Source organism: Furipterus horrens, unplaced genomic scaffold (genome assembly GCF_987537825.1).
Source record: "Furipterus horrens unplaced genomic scaffold, mFurHor1.1.pri manual_scaffold_2, whole genome shotgun sequence".
In the NCBI taxonomy this organism is placed as follows: Eukaryota; Metazoa; Chordata; class Mammalia; order Chiroptera; family Furipteridae; genus Furipterus; species Furipterus horrens.
In genome coordinates, this window is record NW_028327172.1 from 42,005,935 (window position 1) to 42,017,087 (window position 11,153).

An 11,153-nucleotide genomic window follows, 5' to 3' on the forward strand; every position below is an offset into this window, starting at 1 on the left:
TGAGTAGAGTCGCAGATGCTATTGGAAGACTGTTGATGATGAGAAACTAATCAATACACCAGATGCTACTGAGAATTGAGAACTGGGAAATAACCACTGGATTTTGGAATATGAAGGTCACTTGGTGAGGGAGTGTGACCTCAGTAAGAACCATTTCAATTGAATAAAGGTTGTAGAAGTCAAAAATAGACTGGTGGAGAAATGGGATGGAGAGGGCTAAAGAATCCAACTGTTTTCAGTATAAAGTGGAAAAAATAGGATGGTAGCTGAAGGGGAAATGAGGTACAGAGCGGTTTGTTTTTTTCTAACAGAGGAGTCTTCAGCATGTTTAAACACTGATAAGAATTTAGTAAAGTGGTAAAAAGTCAGAGATTCCCAAAAAGGAAGGACTTGGGTTCAGGTCACAGAAATAGGCATTGGCCTTAAAAATACTTGCCCTGGTTAGACAGAAAAGAATAATGTAGATTAGGTGGGTGACCAGATGTTGTGAAAGTTCTCAACTGACAGCTTCTACTGTTGTCTATGAAGAAATAAGTAGCTGCAGAAAGTCAAGAGAATGATGGTGATGGGGGTGGGGGAGGGCTAATAAGAAGCTTAAGACTATTGGTTTGAAATACTCATTGCAGCAAGCAGGAGAGATGACAGGAAAAATCCAGTGGGATTTTGGGGCTCAGACTCCATCTGAAGTTGGAAACCATGAATTCATAGTGATATAAATCTGCTCTATAGTTGTTTCCTTGGATGACCTTAAGCGATCCAAATGCAGGCACATACAAATATTTTATTTTACCTAAGCATCCAAAAAAAGAGATGAGAGGTAAGGAAATGCAGCCTGTTCCAAGAGAATCACTAGGTAGAAGCAATGGCCTGACTGTTCTCAGTGAAATCAAAGAATGCTAGTAGAGAAATAGTTAAATGCAGTGGAAGGAATATGGTCAGTGAATAAAATGTAAACAATATAGTGTTTTGAAGGTAGAGCAGTTTGGGGTGAAGACAATGGCCAGGATATAACTATGGGAGTGGGTACCTAAGAAAGTGGAAATCATTGGAGATTATGTCAAAGAACTAAGACCGAAATATTGAATGAAGTGTGCAAGTAAACATTAAGTATCAATGAGTGGATAGGAAGACCAAAGGCTAGCAATAAAGAAGGAGAGTGGAAGTAACTAAGGACAAATAACAAGAGGGTGTATACTTGAATAGCCTCAAAGGAATTAGATTTTGCAAAGGCATGGGCAGTTATGTTCTGAAGCCACAATGGCAGGAACACTAACCCTATCTCCTATGTTTGTGAGAAAGGGATTACGTTTTGTCAACATTTATTTTCATTGTTTGAAACATCACCTCTTCTCATTATGCCAATGGCTACAGCTTTATGACAAGACCTGAGGGGAGACTTCAGTGGATGGAAGATGGATAGTAAAACTAACGTTTTAAGTATGGAGAGCAAAGAACCAGGACAGAGAGATTGGAAATTTAAGAAAGGGAAATTGATGAATCAGACTAAGGGACACTTGTTTTTTCATGCCTGGGGACAGGTTTGGTGCAGATGAATAAGCAAACAGAAGCTCTGGAAGTTGAAAGAACTTCTATGTTTCTAGCCCTTCTCAAATTATTACTAATTATGTGACGTGGAAACACAGATAATTCACAATCATCTGAAGCTTAGTTACATGGAAGTTTACTGCAAAGACACCCAGAAATGTTGATGTGGACAAGTCCTCCCATCAGCAGCACAATATCCTGGGTCCCCATCTCCCTGTCTCTGGAAATGGGAAGTTCACAAAAAGGCAAAAAGCTAGTTAGAGCCACTTTTCTCCATAGGTAACTGTGTATAAGACATGCTTCTAGTACATTATGGATTCTTGTTGCCTCATAAGTTTAGTGGGGCATAATACATCTTACTTACAGTTGTTATAAAGACTAAGGTAAAGCATGACATACCAACATCAGAACCTATACAAAGTAGGGGCTCAATAGATATTATTTTGATAGGTAGCCTGGTATAGTAAAAAGGACAGATTTTAAAGTCAGATCTGTATTTTAATACAGGGCCTGCTATTAAGAGAATTTCAATCTCTACAAGGGAGATTGTACAAGGGAGAAAACTGTGTGCTTTGTGAGTGGTTGTAAGAAGTTATTTTTATTATTATGGGAAGCAATGTCTAAGAGCTTCCATTTCCTCTGTGAAAATGAAACATGGTCACCTGATGGGGTGAGGTGGGGGATTAAGGAGAGTGGTGAAGGTGTCAATAACTGCCATGGTGATTAAGGAAGGTGAACAGACTAGGAACCCACAAAGGGTTGCTCATTGATAATGAGGGCTTGATTGAAGTTGAAAACCTTAAATATTTAGTGGCATTCATTATACAGCTATGTTTTTCTCTAGCAGTTTGAATGGAGGAACAGAAAATATTAAACAGCTGGGACGATACAAAAAAGACACAATGGCAGCCATAAAATGGTGTGGAGTGATAGGGCATTGACACTGCTGAACGCAGAAGTAAATTCCACAAAGTGGGTGGGCAATAAAAAAGAATGGATATGCTGGAACTAGAAAATCACAAAACAGGCACAGTGGGAACACCATGGGGTAAAGGGTGGAAGAGCTGGAATTAGATTATAAATAAGCAGTGAGATATTAAAGTAAACATTAAAGAGGTCCCGAAGATTTCGCTTTATCCCTTCTTTTGCATAACCATCACGACCTACGTCTCCCTTGGGTTTCTTTCTCTCAAGTCTGACCATATGGCAAAATATGGTCCCCCAAGTTTCCCTCTTTCTGACTGCCCCTGAAGACAAGCACAAAGACCTCCTTTGTTTTACTGATATTCAGGAAGACATAAAATAGTCAAAAAGTAACAACTTGGGGAAATGGTTAGTTTCAAAACACCCCAGAATTCTCACAAGTTTCATCTGTTCTGGTGTTACTGACTTATAAGGAGGTAGTCTCTAAAACCCCTGTGATTTCTGATCTGTTGTTCTTAGATTATCTCCTCCTTTCCCTAAATAGGACAGAATTCCTTCCTGTAAGACACAACACACACACACACACACACACACACACACACGAATGAATGCATCCCTGCCTCACAAGTGAGCCATAAAGTCAGACAGATCCAGTTAATGGCAGCTACACAGAGCTCCCATTTCCCTCTCACCTGGCCAGGAACCACCTTCTTTGGCTACTACCAATCTTAAAACTGTACCCACAGACCATGCTTTAACCAGGTGCCTGCTAATGAATGCTGAGGTTTTCCTTCTACACGTAGAAGGCAATTTCTCTGCTGCCAGGGTTGAAGCCAGCAGATATGCATCGCCATAATAAAGTGGGCAAAGCTTCCCTGCCCAGAACACATACACCAAACAGAATAAAAGCGGGTTTATTACTCCACGAAAAGGAGCAACAGTACCCCAAGCTCTCAGACAACCCCTCACTCTGTATATACAGGTTTCACCCAGCCCACGGTCCTCGTCTCCTTCAGTGGGAGGGCTCGCGGTCCACGGCTCCTTCAGTGGGAGGCCCACCTAGGGCCTCCCCTCCTGGGGCTGGCTAGCTGCCTGACGGTGAGTTTCTGGGCTGTTCAGAGACCCCGGGCACAGCTGAGGCAGCCTCGTAGTCTGCGATGCGGCGCTGTACCAGGGCAGGCATGAGCTGCACGTAAGCGGCCATGAGACGGTGGTTGGAATGGATCAGCTTCCCAGCACAGCTGTGCAGACACGACTCCTGGAAGGAAGACCGAGTGAAAGCGGAGGCCAAAGGGGTCCGGTCAGGTCCGCCTCCTTCCTTCCCATCCCAGCCCAGGGGCGAGGGTCATGGAAAGACCTTGGCCGAAGGAAAGGGAAGTGGGGGGAGGAGGAAAGCAGTCTACGGTTAACTGAGGAAGAATGAACTCCCTGCTCGGTGCCCCACCTCCTCAGCATCCAGAGCTCGGTGGTGCAGACTGGGCACGCAGCGCTGGAAGCAGAGTTCCGTCATCCGATTGTAGACCAACAGGAAGTCCCGCAACTGGGAGAGAAGGGGACCAAGAACTCAGAGGTGAGGGAGCCCGCACCCTCAATTCCAGGCCGCGCCGCCTAGAAGTTTCCCAGGACCGCGCACCACAGCCCAATGTCCCCAGCCCCTCCGATCCCTGGCTCTCCGGGGTCTCCGCCCTCCGGACGAGAATGCGAGCCCGAAGTCAGTCCCCGAAGCCACTTCTAGCTGCTACTCACGTTCCTCAGCTGCTGCTGCTGCTGCTGCTGCTGCTCCATCCAGCCACAGGCGCAAGCCCGACCTCACTTCCTTTACAGCCTCTCGGTAACGCCCCGGAAGTACTCTCTCACCGATCCCCAGGGATTGAGGGGGTTAGCTCAAGGATCACCCTGCCCCCCCAGCTTTAATGTCACTTCCGCCCTTATAATATGCGACGTGGCCGGCTTCTTCTGCCCGGGAGAGGACGTCACTTCCGCCGATTCCCTGACCTGCTGCTAGGATCGCGACGGGAACTGAAGCCAGAGGTCCCCGCGCGGCCCGGGCCCGGCGCCCCGAGGGGAAGAGCGGCCCCGCCCGAGGTGAGAGGGGCATACTTGGTCGAGAGCAGTTTCAACGCATGAACCTGTCCTGAGGGCAAGATACCCCTGAGCCCAGGGGATGATGAGGACACACCTGATGTCCAGGTGTATGGGGTTGGAGGAGCTGGGAAACACACCTGGGGAGAGAGAACTAATTTTGGAAGGGATCACCTATGTGCTGGAAAAAGGAGGCTTTTCCCAGAGACCAGGAACACACACACATTGATTCAACTAAGGCCTGGGGGGTGGGGGTGGGGGGCGGAGGAAAAGAAGGTGAACGGGATGGAGGAGGGGAAGATCACTTGAAGAAAAGGGGAAGAAACTCTAAAGGGGTGTGTGAAAGACCAAGCAGTGGATAATATACCTGAACCCTGAAAAGAGGTCCATCTCCTATTGGGGAGAAACACCTGCATGGGGATAAGCTCTGAGAGAATACAGACTTTATCTGTCTTGTTCACTGCTGTTTCCATGGCCTCAAATAGTGCATGGCATGTAGTAGTAGTGCATGGCACTCACTAGTGTCTGTTGAGTGATTGAATGCATGAATGATCACCGGAGTCCTGGTGCGGTTGGAGGGTCATGAGAAGACACCTGAGGCCTGGGTGTGCATGTGTAAAACTATGCACCTCGGAAGGAAGAGATGCATATACTACCTGAGGAAAGCAGTGGTAGCCAAACTCCAGAACTCTCAAGCCCCGAGACAACCTCTGCAACCTCAGAAATGGTGGGGGAGACCTTTCTCTTCCAGGGTCTTGGCCAGTTTCCAGAACTGTCTGTGTTGGGCTTTGCAGGGCGCTGGGGTGGAGACGCCGACTCCAGTTCCTTCCCTAGCCATGACGGACGGGATCCTAGGGAAGGCAGCCACAATGGAGATCCCTATCCATGGGAATGGCGAAGCTGGGCAGCTTCCTGAGGATGATGGTCTGGAGCAGGTGCTTCTGTTTGATTCTTCTCCTTGTTTCAATTTAGGAATCCCAGCTTGCACACCCTGGGCTGTCACTCTATTCCAGTAGCCTTCCCTAACTTACCTGACTCCCTTCAATCTTTTCACAAATCTTCATTCTGATTCTGTGCAGAGTTCCCCTGTGTGCTCTCCCTATGATGCTTCAATCCAAGCTTGTCCTCACTCCCAAAATGCTTCAGCTTCCCCTATGTTCCTGAAGCCCCCCTCTTCTCTGGCCTGTAGGACCTCCAGCAGGTGATGGTGTCAGGACCCAACCTCAATGAAACCAGCATTGTGTCTGGTGGCTATGGAGGCTCTGGTGATGGACTCATCCCCACAGGTATGAATGATCAGAACGGAAGCTTGAGTGGAGAGGGGGAGAAGAATGATTCTGGGGAACATAGGATATGTCTAAGAAAGCTTGAATTATCTCTAGAGGTCTTGGAAACCTCTGCTAGTAAGAACCCCGTGGACTCTCCTCACCCCAAGGCCAGTTCCCAGAGTTGTCCAACAGCTCTCATTTGCCATTTCCCCTGAGCTGCACCCTTGCTCTGCTGCCACTGCCTGAATCAAGTTAAGAACTCTTCCACAGAGGTTCCCCTTGCTCTGGAGCTTGATGCTGATTTGGAACTTTATGAGGCTTCTCAGAGGTTTACTTCACACTCTCAACTTTAGAGGAACAAACATACCTGAGTCTCACACTGACTGGGATTCCACATGGGAATGGCACATGGGTTCCCTGTGATCAGGCCTACCATCCTTGACCTCCCACCCCACACTCAGCGTATTTCCTTGTTTCCTCTGCCCCTATACACCAGCAGTTCCTTCCTTCCCCTTCCTATCCCCACCACCACTTCAGAAGGAGGCCATATATATATTGGAGTTGGGTCTCAGGGCACAAGATATGGGTTTCTCCTAGTGAGTAGGAGAATCTAATCATCTCTAGCTTCTGCTCCTTCAGGAAAGCCATTTTCAGGTGCTGGGAGGGAAGTATGGGTGGAACCACATACTTCTGAGAGAGACTGGTGTCAGAGAACTTGGTCCTTTAGGGTCTGGCCGCCATCCATCTCACAGTGGCACTCCTGCTGGCCCCGGAGATGAGGTAGCTCGGGGCATCGCTGGAGAGAAGTTTGACATTGTCAAGAAATGGGGCATCAACACATATAAGGTGGGATTCAAACACCTCTCCCTTTCCCCAAACTCCCCTGGGTACCTTTTTTCCTTTTCCCAGATCCCAATATTCCATCTATGGCTGAGACAAGGAGCCTGGGTATGCTGGGGGTAGATACCTGTTGTGGGGGCAGAGTGCTAGGGTTTCTGACTTCTTCACCCACTTCCCAATCAGTGCACAAAGCAGCTGTTATCAGAGCGGTTTGGCCGAGGCTCCCGGACTGTGGACCTGGAACTAGAGCTGCAGATTGAGCTGCTGCGTGAGACGAAGCGCAAGTATGAGAGTGTGTTGCAGCTGGGCCGGGCACTGACAGCCCACCTCTACAGCCTGCTGCAGACCCAGCATGCACTAGGTGACGCCTTTGCTGACCTCAGCCAGAAGTCTCCGGAGCTTCAGGTGCCTCAGCCAGGCCAAAGAGGGTGGGGGGACTGGGCCCAGGCCCTCCCAGGCAGTCACCCCTCAGCCTCCCTCCCTCCCTCCTGCAGCCCAGAGGGAGAACCCCTCCAGGGTGGGCCCAGCCCTGCCCCCAGCAGCACTCACCTGTGGAGGCAGCCTAAGGGTTTGTACAGAGGTCCAGAAGTTGGAGGGGATGGGGGAGGTGGCACATAAGGTGCCTCACGAGTAACCCTTCTCTGCATTGGTGAGAATGCCTTTAATGCTCAGCCTAATCAGAGCCCCTCCCTTGCCTGCTGCCCTAGCTTTCTCTGTTCTAGGCCTGTGAACTTATCTGAGAATCCCACCCCCACATTCCCATCCCAGGCATCCCTAGGGTGGTCCCACTAATTTTCTGACTAAGAGCCTTACTGGAAGCAGTTCCTGGTTGTTTCAGTTTTGATGGCTGTTTTCTCCCTGGGGAAGAGGGGAATGATGGGCCCTACAGCTCCAGTCTGGTAGGGACTCTTTTTTTAAGGCCTGTCCCTCCCTTCTGCCCTCAGGAGGAATTTGGCTACAATGCAGAGACACAGAAGCTGCTGTGCAAGAATGGAGAGACACTGCTAGGGGCTGTAAACTTCTTTGTCTCTAGCATCAACACATTGGTCACCAAGACCATGGAAGACACACTTATGACTGTCAAACAGTATGAAGCTGCCAGGTGTGGGCACTGGCAGGACCTAGGGTTTTGGGAGTTGGCTGGCTTGGGTGGAAGTTTGAGATTCGGGACATAAGAATTAAGCAAGGAGAGGAGAATGTGGAGGACAAAGGGGTGGAGATGAGCCTCTATCACCCCTCCCCAGGCTGGAATATGATGCCTACCGAACAGACTTAGAGGAGCTGAGCCTAGGCCCCCGGGATGCAGGCACGCGTGGTCGACTTGAGAGTGCCCAGGCCACTTTCCAGGCCCATCGGGACAAATATGAGAAGCTGCGGGGAGATGTGGCCATCAAGCTCAAGTTCCTGGAAGAAAACAAGGTGCCAACCCCACCCCATTGACCCCAGCCCACTTTCCCATCTGTAACACTGACCCACCCACCCCATCAATGAATGGGGAAATGCAGCCTAACTAAGGAGTGGGATTTTCCCCTACCCTCTCTTTACCCTTGGACCTTTCCTGGTGTCCCTCCTTCCAATCCATGACCCTTTTCTATTGAAGAATTGGCTGCTGGTTCCAGGATCATGACAGAAAAATCATGCCCTGAGCTGTGTGTGGTAGCAGAACCCCAGACCAAGTCAGGGTTTTCCTACCAGATTAACCCTTTTCCTTTGACTCCCTTGGTGGAGTTCAGCCCCCACCCAAAAGCACCATCAGAGACCGTCCATGTGCCCCTGGTCTGGGCTCAGGCTCAGCCCCTCAAGAAGGGCATCTGAGTCCAGCCTCAGCTGATCTTCTGGACCCCCAGATCAAGGTGATGCACAAGCAGCTGCTGCTTTTCCACAATGCTGTGTCCGCCTACTTTGCTGGGAACCAGAAACAACTGGAGCAGACCCTGCAGCAGTTCAACATCAAGCTGAGGCCTCCAGGAGCTGAGAAGCCCTCCTGGCTAGAGGAGCAGTGAGCCGCTCCCAGCCCAAGCTGGCTTTCAAGAAGGACACTGGGAGGGGCAGTCCCAGGGTGGGGGTGATCGGACACAGGACATCCCTTGCCACCTGCCCTCTGGCTTGGGCTCCTTTTCTCTGACTGGGACCTGACACCAATTTTTCCCACATTGCTGTGGGTAGGGAGGGAGCCTGCAGTCCCAGCGGCTGCTTCCCTGTCCCTTATCTTCCTGGACACTGGGCTTCATTCCCAGATCTTTTCCTTCCACTCCACAGCCAAAGGCTATGACAAAACTACTCCTTGGCCAATGGCATCACTCCTCAGGCCTATCCCCAGCTCCTGGGGTATGCCCCCTGACCAATGGCAGAGCCTCAAAAGGCCCTGTCAGCCAATGGCAGCTCTTCTTGGGCTCCTCTGGGCCAATGATGTTGCCTCCAATACCCTTCGTCCCTCCTCTATGCGTGCCCATTGCAGAGAAAGGGACTGGGACCAAGGCGGTGGGAATAATGGGGAGACCCGTTTCTGGCCCTGCATCTGAATGGGCCTCCCCTCACTTACCCACCCAGTTTAATTGTGCTTAGAGCCCTGGAAGATTGGGACCTAGCACTAGGAATAAACCTTTCATAAAAGCAGGCCCAGTGAGGTCAATTTGTGGGGGATTCTAGGAGGGTGGGCTGGGTAGAGAAATGCTCAGTCTAATAGTACACCAAAATCCTGTCAAATCTGAAGAGCTGAGGCCAGACAACTGAAGATACAGATTTCAAGAACAGTCTGAGGACCCGCTTTTCTCCCTGAAGCACAGTTCAAGCCAAATCTTGATTTGCCCTTTAGGCCAGCACCAAGATAGCTATGGATCTTAAGAACACAGGGCCTGAGGGGGTCAGGCCTGCTGACCTTCATCATACATTCATTCATACAGCAAATATTTACTGAGTGCTTTTACTTGCCTGGCACTGCACTAGACCCCGGGGAGCCATCAGTGAATAAAACATGGTCCCTTCCCGCAGTGCTTATGGTCTATTGGGAGATGGAGACAAGTAACCAGGCAACTACAATACAGTGAGAAGTACTAGGGTAGAGAAGTACTGGGAGCTATGGGAGCACAGAGGAGGGACATCTAGCCTAGACTGGGGTGGAGATGGGCACGTCAATGTGAAAGCTGAGACTTAAAGGGTAAGCGGACAGCCAGAAAGTGTAGGGGAAAGCATCCTAGGCTGAGGCCAATACATGAAGGCCCTGAGTTTGACTGGAGTGAAAGATTGGGGGGCGGGGGGGTAACTAGAGGAAGACTACAGAGGTAAGGTACTATAGCTACTATAGTAAGAGATCACAATAGGCCTTTTCAGGCCAATTAAGGACTTTTGCCTTTTGAAGAAGGGAAGTTGTGATGCCTTTTCAGCAGAAGTTGGACTGTATAGGAGAAATCTAGGGTTGGGGAAGTAGTCCGTGTGAGGTTTAAAACAGTGCAATACAAACCCCAGTTCCCTTATATTGGGTAGTCTAGTAGCTCTGGCCCAGCCTCCAAAGCAAGCATGAATCCTGTCTGAGGCACATCCCAAGAACTGGAGCACCTGTGCTGGATTCCTGGACTCGGGTGGATAAGAGGCTGGGGCAGTTTCCAGGGCCCCTGCTGCAACCAGGTGTTGAGCCCAAATCTGAACCTTGTCTGAGGTGAGCAAGTTCCCCAGCAGCGCTTTAATTTACAGCCCAGGTGCCATCACTTCTGCTCCTTAGCTAAGGAGAGCTCCAGGATTTTTCAGCATTCTCCCCTACCTGTGTGGAGGGATGGAGGAAGGGGACAACCCAGTCAGCAGATTTTTGTAGCACTGAGATCCAGCAGCAGCCCATTTTTGCCCTTTGTCACAGGCACTGCATCTCCCAGGCAGGCTTCCTGAGTTTTGGTCAGCTGCAGTCATCTGACTGGAGCTTGATTATTTGGGAAGGGTGGCCACCCCACAAACTACACCCCAGACACACACACACACACCGCATTTATGAGCCACTGGGGACTTCTCAACATGAAAGATACTGAATCTCCAAGTGACTTGGAGGCAGGACCTAAGCGCAGAGCTCAAATCCTGCATACACCACTTTCTAGCTGAGCGATCATGGTTAATGTCTGGGGAGCCGGGCCCTCAGTTTCTTCCGCAGTAAAACACAGCTAATGAAAGAAGCTACCTATTAACATTATGAGTATTAAAGGAGGTAATATATGCAAAGTGATTCGTTATGTGTCTGGCACAATATAAACGCTCAGTCCCTGTTAACTGTTATCATTTTTATTATTTTCCACCGGGGCTGCTTTTCCACAAGGCGATGATTCTGAGAATTGCTCTGGTCTTTGGCCTGTGGAAGGGAGTCGCTGGATGGTCTGAACCATCATTTCCTCGCAAGGCAACTACGACCGAATAAAGTCTCCCCACCTTTTTACTTTGTCAGCCCCTTCCAGAGCTCTGGGTACTGCCTTTCCACCTTGGGACCCTTCGCCGCCCAGAGGTCCGTGCCGATTT

General features: G+C 49.7%; 2 protein-coding genes and 1 long non-coding RNA gene across 3 annotated transcripts; 2 read left to right on the top strand and 1 right to left on the bottom strand.

The window, feature by feature from the left end:
* Positions 1-3,549: 3,549 nt before the first annotated feature.
* TIMM10B (translocase of inner mitochondrial membrane 10B) lies at positions 3,550-4,365 on the bottom strand. Its single transcript, XM_090264424.1, has 3 exons — positions 4,216-4,365; positions 3,914-4,009; positions 3,550-3,727 (listed from the first exon to the last, which is right to left on the bottom strand). The coding sequence occupies exons 1-3, from the start codon at positions 4,252-4,254 to the stop codon at positions 3,554-3,556; spliced, it is 309 nt and encodes a 102-aa protein (XP_090120550.1). The 5' UTR covers positions 4,255-4,365; the 3' UTR covers positions 3,550-3,553.
* On the top strand, positions 4,261-9,275 carry ARFIP2 (ARF interacting protein 2). Its single transcript, XM_090264412.1, has 8 exons — positions 4,261-4,554; positions 5,346-5,486; positions 5,741-5,837; positions 6,547-6,665; positions 6,843-7,064; positions 7,604-7,761; positions 7,904-8,078; positions 8,507-9,275. The coding sequence occupies exons 1-8, from the start codon at positions 4,405-4,407 to the stop codon at positions 8,660-8,662; spliced, it is 1,218 nt and encodes a 405-aa protein (XP_090120538.1). The 5' UTR covers positions 4,261-4,404; the 3' UTR covers positions 8,663-9,275.
* Positions 9,276-9,786: 511 nt separating this feature from the next.
* Positions 9,787-11,145, top strand: LOC150018261 (uncharacterized). The gene is made up of 3 exons (XR_016508576.1): positions 9,787-9,816; positions 10,143-10,314; positions 10,957-11,145. It is a non-coding gene; the product is annotated as an uncharacterized LOC150018261 (long non-coding RNA).
* The last annotated feature ends 8 nt before the right edge of the window (positions 11,146-11,153 follow it).